Here is a 22,628-nt window from a genome sequence, read left to right as displayed (position 1 = left end):
CTCATCGCGCCACCCTAACGGGCGCGTCGGTGTCGATGTTCACATACTTCCCATGCCACTTCTCAAACGTGGCGATGGCCTTCTCCGTTACTCTGCTCACCGCGAAGGGCTATCAGTTGCCACATTCCAATCGTCGTCATCATGCTCGGAGCGATAAGATAAGAGCCGAAGTTATGCGTTTGTAACGTGTGCCATGTTGTTGATGGACGCGCTATCCGCAATATACGCCAGGCGCACCGGAAGTGTGCAACGGTAGGGCACTTGTGTTTGGAAAACGGTGCAGAATAAACAGATCAGGTGCTAAGGTCGCAATCCGGTGGGCAATGTTGTTTGTCCTGCCGGAGCGCACCTCCGTACAGTTTCACACTCGCACTACCGCGTACTGCACAAACGCACCGCGGGTACGATCGTCAAAAAGCGATGGTAATTAGCATGCTGTGGTGGGCAGAGAATGGACAAGTACCGAAAGGGTAACTGCTTGTTTATTTCCGAGAGGTTGCGTTGTTTTCGAGCGTTCCGGGGTACGCGATGGCCAGTGGTTTGCTTATTGGACAAAAACCGAACGGGGGGATGAGAATCGGGCGTAATCGGGCTGGGAACAACAATGGGAAGCGACAACACAGCGACGTGTGTGCACCATTTAGCAAGCGTGCACAATGAGACCGAACGCCCGTACTGATATTAACACCCTCTCGACCGTGTACAACAACGCGACCCTCCGCGCAACCGTCCCATTACGCTTCCCCGAATGTGCTTTCAATGACGCTACCTCCAGTCCGAAAGCCTAAACCATTTAGATAACGCAACAGCCCTGCTATATTCGATAAACATTAAATTAAACAACACCGAACCACTATGCGACACGACACGTAAGCTAAGCGTGTGTTTGTACGTGTGTGTGTGTGTGTGTGTGTGTAGGTAAATGTAAGTTGGTGGAAAACAAACAATCGTGAGCGCTCTCCAACGCATCGCAAGTACGCATTTGTGCATGCGAGAAGGCACCCTTTTTTTTTGGGGCCAGGCAACAAAAAAAACCCTACATGATCAAGCGCGCGACAACAAACCAAACCGTCTCTCTTTCAGTCGTCGAGGGCCATTTTGTGTCAAGGTTTGGTTAGGGGTTTTTGTTTTTTTTTGCTTTCCAATGGCGTATCACTGCATGCGGGGTCTACCGTTTCGTTGGCATGTGTATGCGCGCAAGGGTGTTACCTGCTTCTTTTACACGTTAGCACCTTATCAGCACGGCTTTACCGTGATAACAACCAGTGGTGGCAAACTCTTTGCCTTATCTCCCTATTTGCAATCAAAACAGGTGTGCAGAACAGAGGTTGATGTTGATTATGGTCCTAATTATGTAGTAAAAGTATTAATTTATATACAAATTTGTAAATCTTATTAATGGAAGACATGCAAAGAGAAGCTATAAAAGGCTTTGTTTTAAAAGAGAAGAAGATGGCGATTTTTCATCTTACTGAATAAAATGTTAAATAGCTAGTTTTTTTTTTTGGGAAATTCTTTTCTATGAATAGTATGTGGATAAAATCAACACTTCAAATATTATTACAGAAATCATGAGATCAGGCATCACAAGAACCATTATTGACAAGTTTATCGTTTAGACAGACAGTTCGTCAGTATTTCATTAATAATCAATTAATTATTTAGCTCTTTATCAATTTTCAAAAGATGCTGTTACCAAGTTATAGTATGAGATCTGATAAAAATAGGAATCCTGGAGAACTGCTAATAAAAGTGCTTTGTAGCACTTGCATTCTCAACAGGCTAATTTGAACCTTTGTGAGAATCAATACGACCGAGACGTCTGTTATGCACTTTGAAGATGACAAAAATGAATCTCTTTGTACGATGCAGTGAGTGATTTTTTTTTTCGCTCAAACTTGTCGACCACTGGTGCGGTTTATTGTTCCGTACACTCATACACCTTCCGCCACACAAGTTACGCCACGTACGCAACGCTCTACAATCTACAATACGTGTAACGAATTAAATTGTTTGACCCACTTTGACAGTTGTTGGAAACATTTCCAACATTTAGTCATGGCACTTTCCGTAGATGTGGATGAGGTCTTTTCCGTCCGCCACAAGTGTAGCACTTTTGTCACAATAATGTCCCAAAAAACCGCAACCCCCATCCATGGCAGGTGTGTTTGCCATGCCTGGTTCGCGATGCCCCACGTACATACAGTGTTCCCCGTATCGGAAGGAAAGTTTTAGGGAGGTAACCATTTCGCGCTATTTCTCGGGATCGGGAACCGCTAGCGTAAGATAACGCGCGCCTTTTATCACGCTCCACCCGTTGCCGTTATCAGTAGGCTGGAATCCTTTCAGGGGGGTGCAGGCTCATCACTTGGGTGCAGAAGGAATCCGCGGATGCGCCCGACAGGTTGACAAATCACCGGGAACGTTGCTGCCGTGTGGTCGTGACGCACTCGGTTTTGGGTTTAGCTGGAGCAGACAGTGGTTGTGGTTGTTGTGGTTTTTCTTTTTTCGAGACGGACACAAAACAATAGCATCAGGGCGTGCCCTGGCCCGCAACACATCCATCGGCACCATTTCAACGTAGCGCTGCTGCACCAATCAAACATTGGGAGTGGAGAAACATAACCTAGCTTCCGTCCGCGTGTTGAGTCACTGTTTTATGCTGGTTCCGATCTGCATCGCGCGTCCCCAGCATCAGCTACGGGTGGTTTCTTTAAGTGGACCTCTCACTAATTGAAGGTGGAAATTAGGTTGCTTCACACAATTAGTTCAACCCCAAGGTGAAACGTCTGTGTGTGCGAGGAAGAAAAAAAAAGGCCCTTGTGCGGTGGCGGTGACCCGTTTATGTGGCGGTAGTATTCATGGGCGCATACTGTGTGCGCCCGTGACGATTTGTTTTCTCCCTCTCGTATTTATGTGTGCTTCCGTGCGTCTGTGGTGAAGCTAGTACGCGATACAACAACTGCGTACTATTTTAGTTCTTACCCTACCCTCCAACAATCACAAAGAATTGTCCCAAGACGCTGGGAAACATAACGCAACAGACACCCAGTGTGGACGGGAAGGATGTTTTCAGTCAAGTTTAAAGTGAAGGATGCCGGGAAGGGACCGGGCGGTCGGAAAGGGCCGGGGGGCCGTCCACTGTCCCGCCGGTCGTCCGGTGCGTCCTCGTTCCGGTCGAACGGTACGAGTGGGTCGAACACGCCCACCAGCATCCTGTCGAACGGGAAGAAGAAGGGTGGCCGCAAGGACGACAAGCGACGGATTCGCATTATCACCGCGGTAAAGGACGGGCGGACGTTGAATGGCGGCGGGCAGCCGGGTAAGGGTAGCGGTGGTGGCAGTATGGCCCTGTCGTCGTCACCGTTGTTTGGGAAGCGGAAAGTCTACGGTAAGCGAGATAATATGCGCCCTGTCGCTGATAAGGTGACGAAACCGTGCGAGCGCTGGCCGTTTCGGCACCCGTGGAACAGAAACTCACATATGGGTGTGATGAATCAATACCTGTACTGTGCAATGAATCATTCATAGTGGTCATTATGCGGAAACAGTCCGCTCTATGTGTTATGTGGCAATTGCCAGTCCTTTTTAGAACTTTTACCGGACATGTGACAGCTTTTGCGAAGTTATTCCAGTTTGATAAGAGTATTACGATATGTTTTCAGAACTCAAGAGCTTCACGTTGTTCAATTGTAAAATCCAGTCAGATTTGTCGTAATATCTGTCATGCTCATTTTTAGCTTAATCTTCCCTTAATCTCTGGCGAAATATTAATTTAGTTTTATTTTGCGGTAATTTGTAAAGCGTAAGAAGATTGATTTAAAATGATCTTAGAGCTTTTGAACTTCAATATGTTTAATCTGTAAAACCCTGTAACGTTAAACGATACTCACCTTAACGTTAATTTTTCCGTATTATCCTTCAATCGGCTTAATTCGGCTATTCAGCTTAATCTTAGCTTAATCTATGAAGGAATATTATTGTATCTACAATTTAGAAAATTCCCTTTTTAATAATAATTGTACTACTGCAATAGCATTCATCCGTCCGGCTTAATCTTCCCTTAATCTCTGGAGCAAAATTAGTTCAGCTTAATCTTGCAACTTTCACGCTTGAACTCACAACACCCTTGTATTTGAGTCTTGTTGTTTTGTTAGTAAATGTTACACACCTACCACACTGCGTAACTAATTTAGCCGCATTTAGCACGTCCAACAATAAATGCAATAAGTGCTCCCGTTGTACCAGCGCGAATTTAAGCGCAGCATAGGGAAGCAAAACATGCAACACACATTGTAGTAGCAGCACCCGATGGAGTGATACTCGCAGCAATTTGCAACACCGGTAGAGTGGAGTGGAAAAAGGGTGTGTGTGTGTGTGTGTGTGTGGTGTAAAACGTGGTGTGTGAGTGTGTGTTTAATAATAAACACGATTCGGCACGGACCACAAACAGGCAGCGTTTACCTCACGCGGGTCTCACTAATGGGGCTGACTAACGCAGCTTCACCGCTCGTTAAAGCACTCCAAAGAGTACAAGCGTACCTAAGCGACCACTCATTTATATTGTATATATTTTCTCTGTGTGGCACAAATTGATGTTGTTTCTGGTAGCGGCACATCGTAGCAACAAAAAATAAAAAACGTTGGGATAATATCTTCCGAGTTTTCAAGCGTAAACGTAAGAAAAACAAAAACGCTGCGTCTACACTGGAAGGAAGCGTTGTTTTTAGAGGGAAAACATCGAAATGGAACATGGAAGGGTTTTTTGAGGTCCGATATCCGCACGAACTGTTTAATCAGGTGCTTTGCTTCTGCTTTGTTTGCTTTTAGACACACTCGACACGTACACCGCCCTGAAGGAGGAGCGGTTGGAGATACACATTGAGCGTACGTCTGCCGGGCTCGGACTAAGCATTGCCGGTGGACGCGGCTCGACACCGTTCAAGGGCGATGACGAGGGTATCTTTATCTCGCGCGTCACCGAACGGGGCCCGGCAGATCTGGCCGGTCTGAAGGTGGGCGACAAGGTACGTATTGCCAACACAACAGCGTGTGTTATGGCGTAGCGCATCAACTCACAATTTTCGCATTCATCCCAGGTGCTGAAGGTAAACGGAATCTCGGTCGAGGATGCGGACCACTACGATGCGGTCGAGGTGTTGAAGGCATGCGGTTCCGTGCTGGTATTGTTTATTTCACGCGAGGTAACGCGCCTGATCGGTCATCCGGTGTTTGACGATACGGGTTCGGTGGCACAAATCAACGTGGTCGATCAGGAATCGTTGAAGGCGAGCGGAGGCCCACCGCTGCTGGGCGCTCCGCTCGGCGTACCGACTGTTGTCGGCGACAGTGTCGGCGTCCCGCCGTATATGGGCGCCCTGTCACCGAACACGGTCGGGCTGCCGAACGGTGGTGGTGGTGGTGTCGGTGTCGGCAGTATGGATATGCCGAACGGTAACGAAATAACGCAGAAGATCATCCTGCACACCACGCTGATACGGGACCAGATCGGACAGGGGTTAGGTTTTAGCATCGCTGGCGGCAAGGGCCATGCACCGTTTAAGGACGGTTCGGAAGGTATCTACATTTCCCGCCTGACCGAGAACGGGGTGGCACACAAGGATGGCAAGATAATGGTGGGCGACCGGGTGCTAGCGGTAAGTGGATGGTTTGTTTCCGTTTGTTCGAACGCTGAACGGTGGTTATTAATAAGCGCTTACCTCATTTGTAGATAAACGGAGTTGACATTACGAACGCGCATCACGATTATGCGGTACAGCTGCTGACCGATCATCAGCGTTTTGTACGCTTGGTGGTGCAGCGCGAGGTGAAGGGACCGCTGGAATCGCTCCACAGTCCCCGCAGCCCTGTCGTTGGTCCGAATCGCCCCGGCACGTACATGCCCAACCGTCTTGGTAGGTGACAGATTGGAACCACAAAATGAACCGTTTCTAACCCATGCGTCCTCTTCCCACAACAACAGCATCCACTTATACCGGTTACCGTCGTACGGCAGATGACGGTCAAGATCCACAAAATGCCCACCCACACCACCACCTTACCGAGTCCGCCAAATCGCCCGACACCGACCCGAAGGTGGTGGATGAACAGCACACGCAAAAGGTAACTGGCGGGGCTAATGCACTTTCACCTAGCTCCACATTTGCACCGCACACGCCATCAGCCACACTGCTGCAGGGGCCAACGCAGGTGGATGCTGCTAAGCAGCAGCAGCAACCTCCCCTGCCCGCACCGCGTACAGTATTAATGCAAAACGTAAATAACAAACACAGCACCGCTAACAGTAGCTCTGACGGCAGCAGTAATGGTGTGATGCACAAGCCACTGGACCATCAACCGTCCGAATCGGCGGGAACCATCAATAATGGTGTGGTAGCGCATGCTGCCACTAACGACGACTCGCAGGTAAGTGTCCGGTGCCGTTGCTGCGAAGATATATGGTGCCGAGAGGTGGCGCGCCCGCCCACTCACTCTCTCCAGCTGTGAAGCTGGCTGTTTTCGGGGCATGGAAACCAACCTTCCCCCTCCCCCCCCCCCCTCCCTGTCCCCTTCCCACAATCTCCCCACCCTCCAACCTATTTCTAACATCGTGTACGTGATCGGATGAAGGTAGTCGGTGCTGCTCCCGCGAATGCTGTGCTCCCGTCGTCCCGTTTAATATCCGGCACCACCCTCCTGAACCACCCTTTAGTAGAAACACCCTGTGTGCAAGTGCTGCCTGCTAGTTGACTCTATTGCCTACTTCATACACACACACACACACACACACACACACGCGTCTACACGCATACACACAACTCTTGTTTTGAAGGAAGTTTAAAAACAATACACATTAGACATGACAGGTCGCGGTACTGTGCTGCGGTGTGACAGCACACACACAATCCTAGCACGCGTGTGTTGGCCTGATCTCTGTACGCACCTGGCACACGCAGCACGAGAAAATTTGCTTAACAACTTTGCTTCGTACTGCCCATCCATTCATCTTCATGCACCGTGCACCCAACCCAACTGTTGGCTCATCACATTCCCTTCCATTGTCACGAAACGAAACCTACATGCCGCTAGGGGCCTCTAGACGTTACGATCTTTGACGATTATTTAATTCCCTTTTGGCACTTCGTTAAATTTGTTTGGATTGGATGATGTAATATAAAAAGGATTTAATATTTATTCCACATGGTACAAAAAGAATGGTAATATATTTATTTTCATAATAAAAGGATCGTAGCGTGCTGGGAGTTCCTATTGCAATTAGTACCCTTCTGATTTTGCTTCTCCGTTCCTTCCCTGTTGCTCATGTAACATACTCATCAACCGCTGTTAGTGAACCATTTATTCCGTTTCATTGTCTCACACCATCCTCCCAACATCCCCTCCCGCGAAGGGACGGACAGCTAGACGAGCTCTCCAAGCGCATCTTCACCGGCCGTCACTTATTATTATTATTATTATAGATATCGCTAAACGTACCATAACATTAAACCACATACAACGACCCGCACCGTTAACAAGCCAAGCATGATGGTCCTAATCCAAGGTTTTCCCCTTTTTTCTTCTTTTGTTTTCTCTTTTCCATATTGCCTCCTTCTCGTTGCTGTATGTGCCTGCGCCCAATTCCCACGCGCCCGGTCTGTGTGTTCTGTGTGTGGGTGTCTCTGGGTGTGTGTATGTGTGATCCTTCCGAACATCTTGCAATGAAAAAAAAAACAAACAAACCAACCCTCCAACACCTATATACCATCATGTACTGCATCAATCCTGCGCATCAACAACTCTGGGCTCGCATAATCTAATCCTTCTGCGCTCGCGTATATTTCATGCATTTTCTACCCCACATCACCATCGTTCCCTACCTCCCAAACACACCCCTTCCTGGTGACCGCCTCGACTACTACTTCCCTCGCACGCGCACGTGCGTGTACATGTGTATGTGTGGGTGGTGTTTGGGTTTTGTATTTTTGTTTATCCCGTTGTGTGTATGTGTATGTGTGACATGTATATTCTCGCATCAACTTATTTTATCTACCCGTCGTCGGCGTGCGTGCATGTGTGTGTGTGTGTGTGTGCGATTTTTTTTTGCGGGGCTGGGGGGGTGGAAATATGCTGCATCCGTGTCCGGAATGAACCTTGAACTGAAACGTCACCGGATCCTCAACATCGCAACATCAACAAACACACATCTACTTTCGATATCCCATTTCCTCGTCCTCATCTCGTTTCCTGTTTCCCATTACAACACCACCACTACAAACAAAACCCACAAACATCCACATCCAACAAACGACACACACGCGCGCACACGAAAACACACACACACACACACATCCATATCGCAGGTTGCAGCGAGGCCCATGACCAGCGCAGATTTTCAGGCCATGATACCGTCTCACTTTATCAGCGGCGGGCGGCAGGTAACCGTGGACAAGTCCGACCACGGTCCCTCGGTCACGGTGACGGTGCAGAAGGCCGTGCCGGACATGCCGATGTTGCCGCCGGCACCGACCGAGCTCGGTACCGTCACGGAAACGATTACCAAGTCAACGTTCACTGAGACGGTAATGACCAGGGTCACTGACAATCGCTTATTGGAACCACTAATCAGCGAGGTAAAATACATTCTCCAACCAAGCAAACCACAACCGCTATCAAAATAGCATACGAAAAAAAAAACATATTAAAGAACTCCAATCACATGCAAACAAACGTACAAACAAGCAGCAACAAACAAACAAACAAAACAAAAAAACCCTTCTTTTTGGTTCTATGATCTCTAGCCATGCCATACTACTGCGCGCACAACTCAACTGTGTCACTACTCCTACATCCATTTTGTATCGGAACTGTGGAAGGAACCATCAACTACTTTATTACATTTTGTTCTTTACTCTTTGTATCATTTTACGTGTGCCAGGGGGTGGTTAACGATGGTGCGGTGAAGAATGTCAACATGTCAGCGTAATTCTTTAACCACCGCTACCATACGAGAGCGGTATAACGTACTTTGGAATTAATCGAAACTAATAGGAGTGAGGTTTCATCTGTTTTGCACCGTTAAGGTTTTTGGGAAAAACAAAACCAACAAAATGGTCAGGAAGCGGCGTTACATTTCCCAAAATTACAAATATTGGACACGATTGGAATACTCTGCTTTTCTACTTCGAGGATTGATTGGAAATTGATTTTAATTGTTGGCGAAATTACTTACAAATAATTTGTTTGCGTTAAATGTTAAACTTATTACTTGTTCTGTGTGCGTTTTGTGTCAAATTCTTACCACTCCGAGCACCATGTACTGACCAGCATAATGCTTAATGAATCTTTTGAGATGCGTCATTCATATTAATCTTCAACAAGGAGTCGACTCCTTAAAATATTTATGAATTTTCAAATGTTAATGAATCCTCATAAATTCAATATTGAAAAATCCTTGATTGTTAAATCTTCATATATTCATTAACTTCTTCTTTATTGGCACAACAACCTCAAGAGGTCTCTAGAGAGGGACCTGTAATTTCTGACTGTTTTTATCTCAATATATCCCAATTTACCTTGAACTTAATATACCCGGAGCAGCTGAAGTACTGCAGAAGAGGGATTTGGTCCAGCTGAGATTTTGGACCGGTCATGTCGTGTGAAGTCTCGACGCCGTTACGAGTACACCACCGAGCCATCCAAAATTCCATAAAGCGCTGTTCGCAATTAAATGCTTGCTTATTTCGGAAGCTTAATCCATAAACATGGTGTCAAATTGCTGAGATATTCATTAATCTTTGAGGATTAATCTAGAATCTAGATTAGGCTTCAGCAATGATTGAGGATTTTTTTTTCTTCACAATAGGGCTTCAGAGTGATGCCATCAGTTCAAAGATTCATTATGATCGAGGAATCCGAATCAGATTCACCCAACACTAGTTTTGAATAATGATTATTGTGCTGCTTGCATTAACACAACTACCACTTGCATAGCTAGCAAAAAGTGTGCCTACCGTCCTTAAACGATATTAATCTTTTCTGGGGCTTTTCTTTCCCTCCGACTTAATGGAACATCCATAAGAATTAACCGCAATAAAACAGACAATAATACACCCGCCTTACGCCATACCGCCCACTACATAGCCCGTTGCGACAAGCGTGCGTGTGACCGAAGCTGCTGCTTACCTTTTGCCGCGCGTCAAGAGCCCGTTATCAATCGGACGAGCAAAACATGTGAAACAAAACATGAAAAAACAAAAACCAAACATCCACGATCATCATTAATACAGTGCTGGGCCTTATTTAACACACCGCAAACACATCTTTGCCGGGGCGTCTGCATTTGATCGCGCAGCCATCATGATATTAATAATTGGGTTTGAAATTACTTTAAAAAAAAAACCGGGCTACTGTGGTCCCACTTAGCTACAAACAAACGTTAACGCTCGCTTTCTTTTAATGTTTTCTGCTCTCGACTTACTCGAACAACTAAACGAATCGAACGCACATAATGGAACCTTTACTAAATGCGGCTATACGCGTTTTGTTCTTTCTTTTTCTCTCCTACCTATTAAAATTGCACACTATTACACTATACGTATATCGCGCTCTACGCACAAACACACACACGCTCACACAGGAGGTTATCCTGCCGAAAGATCAAGGATCGCTTGGCTTCAGTATTATCGGTGGCACTGATCATTCCTGCACCCCGTTCGGGGCAAACGAGCCGGGCATATTTATATCGCACGTAAGTAAACCATTCGCCACTGCACTGACCGATTACAATTTTGTCTTCAAAAAAAAAAAATCTTTGCTTACTAACGTGAAAATTTGTGTTTTTTCTTTGTAGATCGTGGCCGGCGGTATCGCTGCCCTGTCCGGTAAGCTGCGCATGGGCGATCGCATCCTGAAGGTGAACGGAACTGATGTGACGCAGGCCACTCACCAGGAGGCGGTGATGGAGCTGCTTCGGCCGTGCGACGATATCAAGCTAACCGTGCAGCATGATCCACTTCCGGCAGGTTTTCAGGTGCGTTGTGTGGGTTTGAGTAATGAATGTAAAAGGCTGCGTATACACACCACGTCCACCACGTCCATGAAGTGGACATTGGAAAATAGAACTAGAAATACGCATTGTTTGTAATTGCGATTAGAATGAAACGTAGGGAACATTCGGATCAGCGTTTAGAGGACTCACGTCACGTCTCACGGCGTCAAAGTTTTTCTCTAATGGATGCTGCCAGGTGCGTGGTCGTTCAATGTGTACGCGGCCTAATTGAACCATATTTATGGTGGGGAAGATGTCTCTATCCCCCTACCCCCGAAAACAACAAAATCATAACGTCATCCTGTGTCGAAGGTGTACGTCCAGACAGCTCCAGGACCACACACAGCCCATGCTTCGCAAAACGCGTCTAGAACTTTCTCTCTATAGTGCGCTTTCTTTCACTGTTTCTATTTCTTTGTCCGTTTCCGTTTCTTTTGCTCTCTACCGGGTGTCGTTTTGCATACAAAAAAACAAAACAAAACAATCATGCATCATAAACGCAAACAAAAATTGCTCCTTCTTACTACCTACTACACTACTACCGCTCACTGCCATACCTTCATCATACTCAGCATTTTGAAATAGTTGCATTGAACACTGAGGTACGTAAAACGTGGGGTTTCTCACCGTTCAGTGTTTGCCGTTCCTGTTTTTCGATTTTACTTCGCCTCTGTAAACGAAATTTGTAACGATCCCAAATTTTTGTTTTCGCTGTCGTAAGGGCGTACCCGCCTAGGACCGCGCGGTTGCTCATTTATTTTTTGTTTTATCTGTATACCCATTTTTAGAAACAAAACCCAATGTGTGTGTCTCTCTCTCTCTCTCGTTCATTGTGTAATTTGATTGTTCCCGGTTTCCAAAATAATACAAAATGAAACAAAAAAATGAAATTAATCTTACCATAGCTGTACGTAGTTGCATGACTTTGTAATGGTAGTAGTGAGAATGCTGTCTGTGTTTTATGATTTTCGAAAGGACAATTGCTTCCCTCAGTACTCCAATCGGTGGAGTTGGTACTATCGATACGCGCAAGGGTGTTTTTGCTTTTCACAGACACTAATCTTGGTTTTGTTTTTATGCATTGTTGTTTATCATCGCACACCACTTCGCCGGGCATCAGGAAGTAGACATTGTCAAGCAGGACGGTGAACGGCTTGGCATGCATATCAAGGGTGGCCTAAACGGTCAGCGTGGTAACCCGCTGGACAACGCGGACGAAGGTGTTTTCATCTCCAAAATCAATGCCAACGGTGCTGCCAAGCGCGACGGACGGCTGCGCGTTGGCATGCGCATCCTGGAGGTGAACGGTCTGTCGCTGCTGGGTGCGACACACCAGGAAGCGGTCGATGCACTGCGCGCGTCCGGCAACAAGCTCCATCTGGTCGTGTGCAAGGGTTACGAAAAATCGGACCTCCTGCATCTGACCGGCAGTGCGGGTGGTATGAGCACCGGACTTAGCAACAATGGCGATAGTGCGAGAATGGGTAAATGTTTAGTCCCATTCATAGACAAACACGACTAAATACCAACTTTGTTTTGCAGGATCGCGTGCATATGAAACGGGTTCGGAGCTTAGCCAGAGCGTGTCCAGCCTCGATCGAGACGATTCGGTAATTATGGCCGAAACGCACCGAAAGCTAAGCGTGGACAAGATCGATGAAGAGTCGCTGCCTGTGAAACCCACTGCCGTCGAACCGATCGAACAGCCCGAACCTACCTCCCAGGCTCTTATCAGTGTCAATCCAACCGATCAGCAGCTAGCGATCGGTTCGAAGGAGAAAAGTACCCCCGAAAAGGTAGTTAGGCGGCAGCGAGCCAGCAAACACACACACACCCTCTAACGTCCCTTCACCGTAGGTACTGGATATCGTACGTGCAGCCGAATCGTTAGCGCTCGGTAGTCAGCTAGTCGAAAATGGACCACCAAAATCACCAACGGAGGTGACGTCCGAACCGCTGCAGAAAACGACCACCATCGTGATGTCCAAGCACACCCTCGATACCCAGACACCTCAGGTATTTAAACCCGCCTATCCATGCTCATCAATCCCCCCACAACATCCCCCATCTACTTTAAATGTCTTATTGTTTCTCCAACCCGAACATGCGCCTATGTTCGTGCTTTCCTCATTTTGCTTCATCCGGGGCCTATGTGTATGTGTCTGTAAATGACCACAAAACAAAAAACAAAACAAATCAAAGCACCTGTATACTAAGTGCCAACCGGCGGCAGCAAAATGATCTGTGCTAATCGAACACTATTAATCGGAAGAATATGGCACATACACAGCCACCATTACCGTTCCGTCACCGACACCATCCTTTGCTGTAATCGGCAAAGGTAACATCACACAACAACACACCACTACACAGAGAAGAAACGATTGTTTCACATACTCCATTTTAAAACACTCACACGTACATAAGCATACATATGTCCATACCATTCTTGTGCCATTACAACACTGTTTTGTTACTATTTTTATATACATATATTAGTTCGTACTTTGATTTGCTTATTGTTTTAGGTATATACTTTCTCGCTGTGAATTTTATTCACCTTGTTTATTGTACTTTGTACTGAATTTATCTCGCGTCGTGTGTCGTACGGATTAGCTAAGTCAGCGTGAAGTATTTAGCAAAAGGACGCGTATGATTTAGGAGATTAGTTGAAGCAGTTGTAGAAAGATATGTATAAAAGAATCATTTTATATTTTTGTCATGTATTGATTTGCTAGACGGCTTGTGTTTACACAAGAAACTAGAGGTGATGGAGTTACTCCTTACAGAGTAACAACGATCAGCGCTTTATTTAAACAACTCAAGCTTGTTGAACATTTCTAAATGATTATAATAATTTTATTATTTTCTATAATAATATTGTTTTGCTTTGAAAATGGTACTTGAAGTTGAGGGAATGAGTGTGTTATACATTGTTGTGACATGTATACCACTTGCTATCGGACAGTGCACATAGTCCATCGCCCTTTGATTACTTTTGAGAGTTGATTTTTGTCATATGTTTGTTAGTTTTGGTTTTTGGATACCAACTCCTTTTCCTTCTCCTGGACACATATCTAAACGAATAACGATGTTTTTTGTCTACCCCATTCTATACAAATATTACCACGCAAAGGTAATGGAACGATCTAAATGAAATCTTTCTCTCTTTCTCTCTCTCCCACTCTCTTCTCTTTTTCCTCTTTTGTTTTGACCTATTCGGATTTATGGTGGGCCATTTTGTTTTCTTTGCAATTGTTTTGCTCGTTTTCCCACTGCTACTGCTTTTGTCCACCCACAGTTACGTACATCGACAAACAATCTTCCATAATATTAGTTTTTTATACAACTAACGAAGACTGAGATATTATAATTTAGCAAAACAAAAAAAAATATATATATATATATCCAATTGATAGGAGAAATTGGGTCGATCCGAATCCGACCGGTGGACGGGGAGGGGGTAGGTCAGTACATTTCGGGTTGTACACAATTTTCGGTAAACTATTCGACATCCTTCTCCCACCCACCTCAACAAAGAAGAACAAAAATCACACACGTACACACCTCCGTTTCGATGCGAGCGGAAATGCCAAAATAGAAATAGCGCGTGTACGATTGATTACAATGCGCAGTTGCACCAATGGATGTGTGTGAGAACGTTATGGGCCTCACCTGTCGGTGTGCCCCGGACCGTCAAATACAGTCATGAATCCTTGGGACGAACCGGTCCATACCCATGAATGTTTGGCAACCCGGAATGGCGACTACCAACGACTACCCATTTCGCGGCCCATTCGTTTCGATGATTGAACTATATGTGGGGAAGGGGCGTAGCGAATACATGTTTTTTGAAGTGTCATTAACAATTGTAACTGTCTCAAGAATACTGACTATGTAACAAACTCTCACACACTCACTATTACATATAAATGTATAAACCTGCCATTCGCGGTATATCTCCCCAAGCACAATGCGCAGCAAAAAAACAAAACAAATGGGGGAAACCGCGTTTGTATTTATACCTTTTGATGTTTCCATATTATATACGAAGAAAGATTATAGAAGTAGAGTGAGAAGGAAGAGAATAGAGAGAGGGAGAGAGATCCGATGAGAGAGATATAGAGGAAAAAGCGAAGCGAACAAACAAAAATTAGCTAGTCTTTTTGTACCGTTTTTTGTGACCGAAAACCAGAACCAATGTTTTGCTGGCTATGATGAAACAACTAAACACTAAAAACTAAAACAAAAACTGTTAAAGTAACGTACAAAGCTAAGCAGACAAATCACCTGGAAAGCAGCCCCGTGCGCCTGTGCATATGATGTACGCTGTCTGTTTGGACATCCAATTTACATTTACGCAAACGATGATGTAGGTTTATTTTGCCGCTGGCAAAATGTCAGCCCGAAGACACACCACTCTTAGCCGGTGGATGAACTATTTTCACGCGTGTCGGAAAAGTACCGCTCCGTCACAATCCTTGTTCCTGCAAGTTATTTTTTTGCGTTTGAAAGCAGCATCCGAATTAGGTACCGGTCAACGTGTGCAAAGCACCCGTCCGGACCACCCTTGTTACAAAACACTCTTGTTGCTGTTTACGTTGCTGTTTTGCTCTTGCTCTGTTTCTTGGCTTTAGACAAGTGTTCACGGATATACGCGCTGTGGACAGGCAGTGTAAATCGACCACACCGAACTCAACTGTGTTAGTAGTGAAAAGCTTCAGAATTGTTCTTGGTTATAATAATACACACAGGCAGGTTCGATTTAGGGTAAACGTTTACAAATGCCAACGCATGCGGGGATAGGGAACCGCATGGATCATTCCTAGGCAGACAGGCCCCTACCGTCTGTTCCAGCGTTACTGGAACAGGGGTTTTTGGGCCAAACACCATGTTAGTTGCTCGAAAGAGACCGACGCCGTAGGTGAAGCTATTCATATACACCAGAGACACTCACCGGATTTCGGATTTAAACGTTAGCTAAATCGATTGTATGAAGAAACGACCCCCTTGTAGCTATAAACAACCTCCTACGACAGTATATACATACCATCTTGGCGGGGGCGTGGGCGGTTGGGGATTAGAGTTGGATCGCAAGAACGAAACCAGTACAGTTCGATCAGTTATTTTAAGTTAATGAAGAAAGAACTTCGTTCGTCAATTTAAGTTACTGCAGGGTTCCCCAGGTTGGACCTATCTTTATAGAAAGGGCAGGTGAATTATGCGTTAAATGCGTGAACATAATTAAACGACCTGAAACAGGTTAAATGACGCACGTTGAACGGCTTTTAAAGCAGGTTGAAGTATAAAGTATGAGAGCCAAAAGAACGAAAGAACTGCGCCGTTCGTTCATTTTTTTCACAAAGAACGAACCGGTTCGCTCAAGTTCATTCAAAACTAATGGTTAACCCAACCCTTACTAAGGATGGTGTTTGGACTACAACAAATAACTGGAACACCCTGTGGTTTTTCTTCTCAAAATAAATCTCGTCCCCAACACCACCCTCCGCGCTCTCTCTACCCCCCTTAAATGTTACCATCCATTACCAAATGCTGCCACCTCTCTCAAAAATAAGACCATCAATATCAAATCGTGTGTATGTGTGTGCGTGAGTGTGTGTGTGTGTGTGTGTAAGCAAACTAATAAGCAAGATGTGTTTCCTACCGTGTAGATCTTTAGGCTATAAGGATGCGTAACTGGAATTGTTCTAGTCGCAGGCAGGCACGGTGTGTGGAGCGTTAGAAATAGCAGATAGGAGAGGGAAAGAGTTTGTTTTAGAGCCGTCGCGAATGGCAATGGGTTTCATGCGTAATTTAAATGTTGCTCCGGGCGACCGAGTGATGCCGCTCTGATTAGCGTGTAAGGCGAAGCATGCACACATGCAGGCAAATACCTTCAATGTTTCACTACTTCGTGTACTGGATGTATTTATGCCCCCCCTCGCTCTCTACTGTAGTTGCTAAATATGCAGCCCACTGGCCGTAAATGCAGCGCTGTGCTTTCTCCCACTGTATGTGAAGCAGGCTTTTCCGCCGCTTCTTTCCAAAATCTTAACCTCGCATCAATGTATCGTGTACCGACACCACGGGAAACATTCGCACTCGCTTCCAAATGCTGGAGAATGGAGCATTTACTCTGCAATTCCCCAATGCACACTACCACCAACACCTGCTTGTGGATACTCTTTTCGCACTCTTCTACACGTCTCCCCAGGTCTGAGCGCACTCCTCCAGCACCGCTAGTCGTTTGAGTACGTCTACGTCTTGGATATTGCTGGAAGGATTGTTACCGTTAGAAGCAAGACAGTGGAATTGAGAGCGGTGCATCTTGATTTTTAGCTTGTCTATACTATGTGTCATCAGATGTCCATAATCTGAAGAAAGTATGCAATATTTGTTGCTTTATGTCAGTCGTCATTCTATGGAACTCTCAGCTAAATCATCAAGAGAGGTACTTTATATCATTATTCTACACTTTGTGGTACTGTGCGCATCAAAGACTTAGTCTAGCAAAGCTCTGTTAATGGGTTTTGTGGTTAAGTTTAGTAGTTATTGTCACTGACTCAATATCATTACGCTTTAGTGTATGAGGTTATGGTCCCCAAGCAATGTTTTGGAGTGCGCTATTTTTGAAACTGCACCTCTGTACCAGCATAGCAATAATTTACATCAAACATTTGACGTTTATTAGACGTGTCGAGAAGTGACTACTGGAGAGGTATATTAAATCTCTAAATCTCTGGTAGCTATTAGGTTGTTTTTCTCTTTTATTTCATTCGACCGCAATCGGGGTTGAATAACAAAAAAAAATCACAGTCAAATAGATAAGCTTCCCGCGCGGGGGAGCTCTTCACACTGTGTACTATGTCAGACAGCAGTACAGTACTGAAATCATACAGTACAAGACCGCACAGAGCGAAGGAGACGAATTAACCGTGTTAAATAATCTTTTGCCTTTCACTTTATTGTTGAAGACTTGTAAATGGCATCGGTGGAAAATAAACATATTACTTATATTAATATAAAAAAAAACACACACACTCAGTATGTGAGCAGCAGGGTTCGTGTTCAGTTGGGGCGTTGAACATCATCGTTTTCGACAAATTGCGGAAGCTTCGTTTCCCTTCGTTGCCCCAACAAATGCCACACGAATCGGCAACACTATCGCAACTCCTTTGGTTCGAGCGGAACTGAAGCGAGAGAGAGAGAGAGATAGAGGGAGAGAGAGAGAATAGTTAATTGTGTGAACACACACACCGATACAATTTACACAATGGGTAAAATCAAATATGCCAAAAAACAAAACCCCAAACACACACACGCACATACACATGGAAAAATACACTGTCCTGGGAAATATAGTACAGGAGTGATTTTTTTTCCGACACTTAGGAGAGATCGAAAGTAGGGAGAACAGAGGGGGAGGGGGAAGAGGGAGGAATGAAGAGAATCTTTACAATAACTGTTGAATTAAAATGAATTACAAAAAACAACAAAAAAAACAAAAACCTTGTGTAGCCCAAGCATCAGCGAAACGAATGAAAAAAAAAAACAAATACATATTTGACGAACCAGATGCTGTATTGTCTTGTGTGTCACTTGTTTCTCTGTTCTGTTTTTTTTCTCACTTAGGCTATCTTTTTTGGGAGGCAAGGAAGAAATTTAAAAAAAGTTGATTGTTTCTTTTTATTTTTCGTTATGTGGGACACGCAAGTAACCCTTTCTGTTACGTTCCCAATAAACATAGCACTCAAGGCGCCGTATCCAAGATTGTTGCATTTTCTTGTGATTTTTTATGTTTGCCGACAGTTTTGTTTTTCATTTATGTTTTAAAAACGTAACTGTCCTCTACACAATTTTCAATTTTGAATAAAGTTTTTATAGCCGCGCACCGTAAGGAAAATCACTGAAAACAGAGAGAGAGAGAAATTGAAGAGGAAGCTTAACCTTTAGGCCAAATGGAGGTAGGGAAAAGCCTCCGCTGAATGTACGGATTGGTAATTATATGCCGTTTCACGCAATGTTGCTCTGTTTTTCTGTACGTTATCAAATGCACATCCTTCCGTTTTTTGTTTTTTTTTTTGTTTTGGCTGAAAGGGTCGCCATTACGTAGCTTAAATGATCCGATGTGCATTTTCTTACTGATCCAATTATCGCTGTTGTTCGCTGTTTATATAATGATCCTTTCTCGGGTGGGTAAAAGCAACAGGTTATACTAATGTGTGTAAAGCTTTTAAATTGTCCAAAACCTGTTTGTGTTTGTAAATTTATTCGCTGTTTCTGTGTGTGTGTTCTTTGCTCGATTTTTGTACTTTTTAATATGTTGCAAAATTAAAAATCCACCGCCCGTCATCATGAGACTTGGGTAGAAGGTATGCTTAACTACTATGTTGGTATGTGTGTGTGTGTTATGGTAAAATATATTATTAGGATTTCATTTTTTCTGCTCGGGTTATTTAGCTGTACTTGTAAAAAAGTAACATCGTTTAGTCGGTAGGAGTTAACTGAGTAATCTGTAAATAAGGCTAATAAATTCGTTAATTTGATGTTCCCAGTAAAGCTCCTCTCACCCATTTTGGAGATAAGGCACGGTTTTTTTGTCATATCGTCCGCATAGCCATTCGGTTTGTAACCACTAACACCAATAAAGCTTAACGTAAACAAAAGCTTTAGACACTATGAAGAATTATCCAGAAAAGTAACTCTTCAAGCAGTTTTCGAACATTAGGTTGGAATTATTGGAACAAAAATCAGCTTTTCCAAAGAACTTCAATAGCTGAGGGACATTCTTCATATGGTCTAAAGGTACAACCCTTAACCTCCACGACTCCACTCCTGCCGCCCTTCCTCTTCCCGCTCACCTATACGCCAAATTATGGTTTATGTTATTCCTTGCTGCCAACAATCCTGTTCGAAGCAGTGCATTTGCTCCTCCCTTCCTTCCAACCCCATCACACACGCTTCCGGTTGCCGGTGTATCATCCCGCATTCGCTGCCAGTTTGCTACCCAAATCCCCCTTTCGTTCCTCCCGATCCCTGTACATCCCTATTCTCATATTCTCTCTCTTTCTCTTTTTGCATATGCGCTCGCCTCCGTCTCCATCTCGTAAACAATTTAAAAAAAAACAACCCAAAAATATCAAACAAACAAAAATCCAACCGCAAAACAATCCCTGACGTACCACGCGCTATGTAAACTCTGTAGATCGAACGCCGCTACGGAAGTGTACGGTTGTTGTCGCATGCGAACGAACCTCCCATCTCCTCAATTAACTCCTCCACCACTGTAGTGAACCCCGCTGTCGATACTAACTACAGCCATACGAAGGGCGTGCAGAAGATTGTACGACCCCATCGACCACCGCCACCACCACCACCAACCACAGCGTCGGCAGGTTCTGCCACCCACACCGCACAAACAGTGGTAGAGCCGGCCGACACCGATACGGATCAACCTCCGACAACAAAACCACCGCCACCACCGACAACGGCAAAACCCGAAACGAAGGAACACGTCGTAGCGCACCGGAAATCGGTTAGCTTCGATCTGCACGAAGAGACGCACGGGTTCGATGTGGCGCTCCATCACGCGCGGGCCGCATTCGCGGGTCCCTCGCCGACGCCCGACCTCAAGGGTATATTGCGCGCGAGCAGTCCGTCGTCTTCCTCCACGAACCGTAGCAACAGCTCGACACCGGAAGTCGTGCAGCACCAGCAGCACCGAGTGCCGCCCACGTCGAAGGTAATGGTGGCGAACATCGATTCCGATCCGGATATTGATTCCGACACGGATTCCGACACCGACTCCGACACGGATGCATCGGGCGATGGACAGTCGTACGGGGAGCCGGAACCGTCGGAGGTGAACGATCGTACCGGTGCAGCAGATCAGAGTCAGATACGTCGGGCAGAAGTTGTGCGCAACCAAGCGGCCCGTAAACTGCACGAAGAGTTCGGGCAGGGTGATCTGGTAGAGTACGAGCACGATTCCGCGACGAACACGATCCGGGAGGTGGTGGTAGGTGGTGTGACCGGACCGGTAAGACACCCCGAGCGGGTCGAGGTGCTTCCGGCCAGGTACGAAACCCTGCCCATCAAACGGACGGCACAGTTCGTGCACGAGAATACACCGAACAACCTGCTCGTACCGGACGAGGTACACCGGCAGGTACTGCTGGAAGAGAACGAAGTGCGCAACAAGCTGCTGGCACAGTACGCACACGAACAGCAGCATCAGCAACCGCAACAGCACCACCACCAACAACTCCACCAACAGCAGGTTTACACCATGCACCACCACCATCATACCGGCGAGATAATGGGCCGTGTGCCTTCCCCGTATCTGTACGATGCTGGGTCCGTCCCTGTGTCACCGTTGCCGGCATCGTCCCAGTATGTTCCCGGCAGTGTGTACGATCACCACCGCCATCACCACCTCACCAAGATGGCCGTTGCGCCCCCACCACCACCACCCGACATTGGATACCATCTGCCGCAGATCTACCCGCCGGTACAGATCCTGCCCGTACACTACACCAAACTACCCACACCGCAGCACACCATCTACACGTACGCGTCCGGCTCGGTACCGGTCAGCCATGCGCCGATCGTCTCACCGGCAACAGGCAGCCAACCTTCCCTACCCTACACCGCCGCACCCTACCCTCTGCCGTACAGTGGCATCCCGACGCGGGTGGGGACGTCCACCGTCGGTACATACGTGTCTTCCGTACATCACCCGTCCACGATCACCGCCCCCATACTGATGCCGGTGAGTGATTCGATACGGCTTCTAAGCGCACCCCGATCGGCAGCTCCAGAGCACTCATCGCACGCACCGTCTTAACCCACGGCCACTCCTCGCACCTGCGTGTGATGCAACGGGTTACACACATGGATTGATGAGACGGACAGGGAGAGCCATAAATAACACGCACACACGCACGAGTGTTGCACATATATATATATTTGGCGTGTGAAAGAGCGGGGTTTGGGCAAAGTGGGCAAGATAAAAACAAAACCAACAGCTGAAAGGTCGTCTGCTAACCTCACGAAATAATGCGGGGATAAAGCTAACAGGAAAACTGTGCAAAAGAAAACTAATCATTCCATCATACACACACACACACAACCTTAAACAGTAAGCTCCACATCCTACGTTGCGTTACGTTACGTACCGTTACGTACCGTTACGCCTACCTTTCAGGCGCTCTGTTCGGAGCAAAGAGACGATGGCGCTGTGTCTCACTAATCGTTCGTGTTGACTTATAAATCCCCATCCTACTACTCCGGAATGTTTCATCCGTAGCTAATATGCGGCCGTGCGAGTTGGTGTGGTGTACGCGAGAACGAAAAACACTAATTTTAAATTGTAGAAGTTAATGTAAAAATCACATCCTTCCAAAGTAATAACACTTAGAGTGCATGAGTGTAGTATCAGCATCCCTGCATCACAACGAAATAGCACACGGAAGTAGCACTAGCCCAGTAAAAACATTTATAGTAGTTGCATAACCTTTGTTTTCTCTTTATTTACACTAACTAAAACCCGTACTTAATTATAAATGTCCTTGCTTTCTCC

At 45.8% G+C, this 22,628-nt stretch overlaps 1 protein-coding gene across 1 annotated transcript in view; it reads left to right on the top strand.

Moving 5' to 3' along the window:
* The window catches only part of LOC128307129 (protein lap4), a 49,738-nt gene that overhangs the window by 18,064 nt on the left and 9,046 nt on the right, over positions 1-22,628 (top strand). The window contains exons 7-17 of the mRNA XM_053044861.1: positions 4,831-5,027; positions 5,100-5,657; positions 5,732-5,915; positions 5,984-6,426; positions 8,361-8,630; positions 10,637-10,747; positions 10,850-11,029; positions 12,168-12,531; positions 12,590-12,843; positions 12,905-13,063; positions 20,253-21,818. Coding sequence (XP_052900821.1) covers positions 4,831-5,027; positions 5,100-5,657; positions 5,732-5,915; positions 5,984-6,426; positions 8,361-8,630; positions 10,637-10,747; positions 10,850-11,029; positions 12,168-12,531; positions 12,590-12,843; positions 12,905-13,063; positions 20,253-21,818 — 4,286 coding nt within the window. The remainder of the gene's footprint in view (positions 1-4,830; positions 5,028-5,099; positions 5,658-5,731; positions 5,916-5,983; positions 6,427-8,360; positions 8,631-10,636; positions 10,748-10,849; positions 11,030-12,167; positions 12,532-12,589; positions 12,844-12,904; positions 13,064-20,252; positions 21,819-22,628) is intronic.

This window comes from Anopheles moucheti, chromosome X (assembly GCF_943734755.1).
Source record: "Anopheles moucheti chromosome X, idAnoMoucSN_F20_07, whole genome shotgun sequence".
NCBI lineage: Eukaryota > Metazoa > Arthropoda > Insecta > Diptera > Culicidae > Anopheles > Anopheles moucheti.
This window is presented reverse-complemented; position numbering and strand designations above follow the sequence as displayed.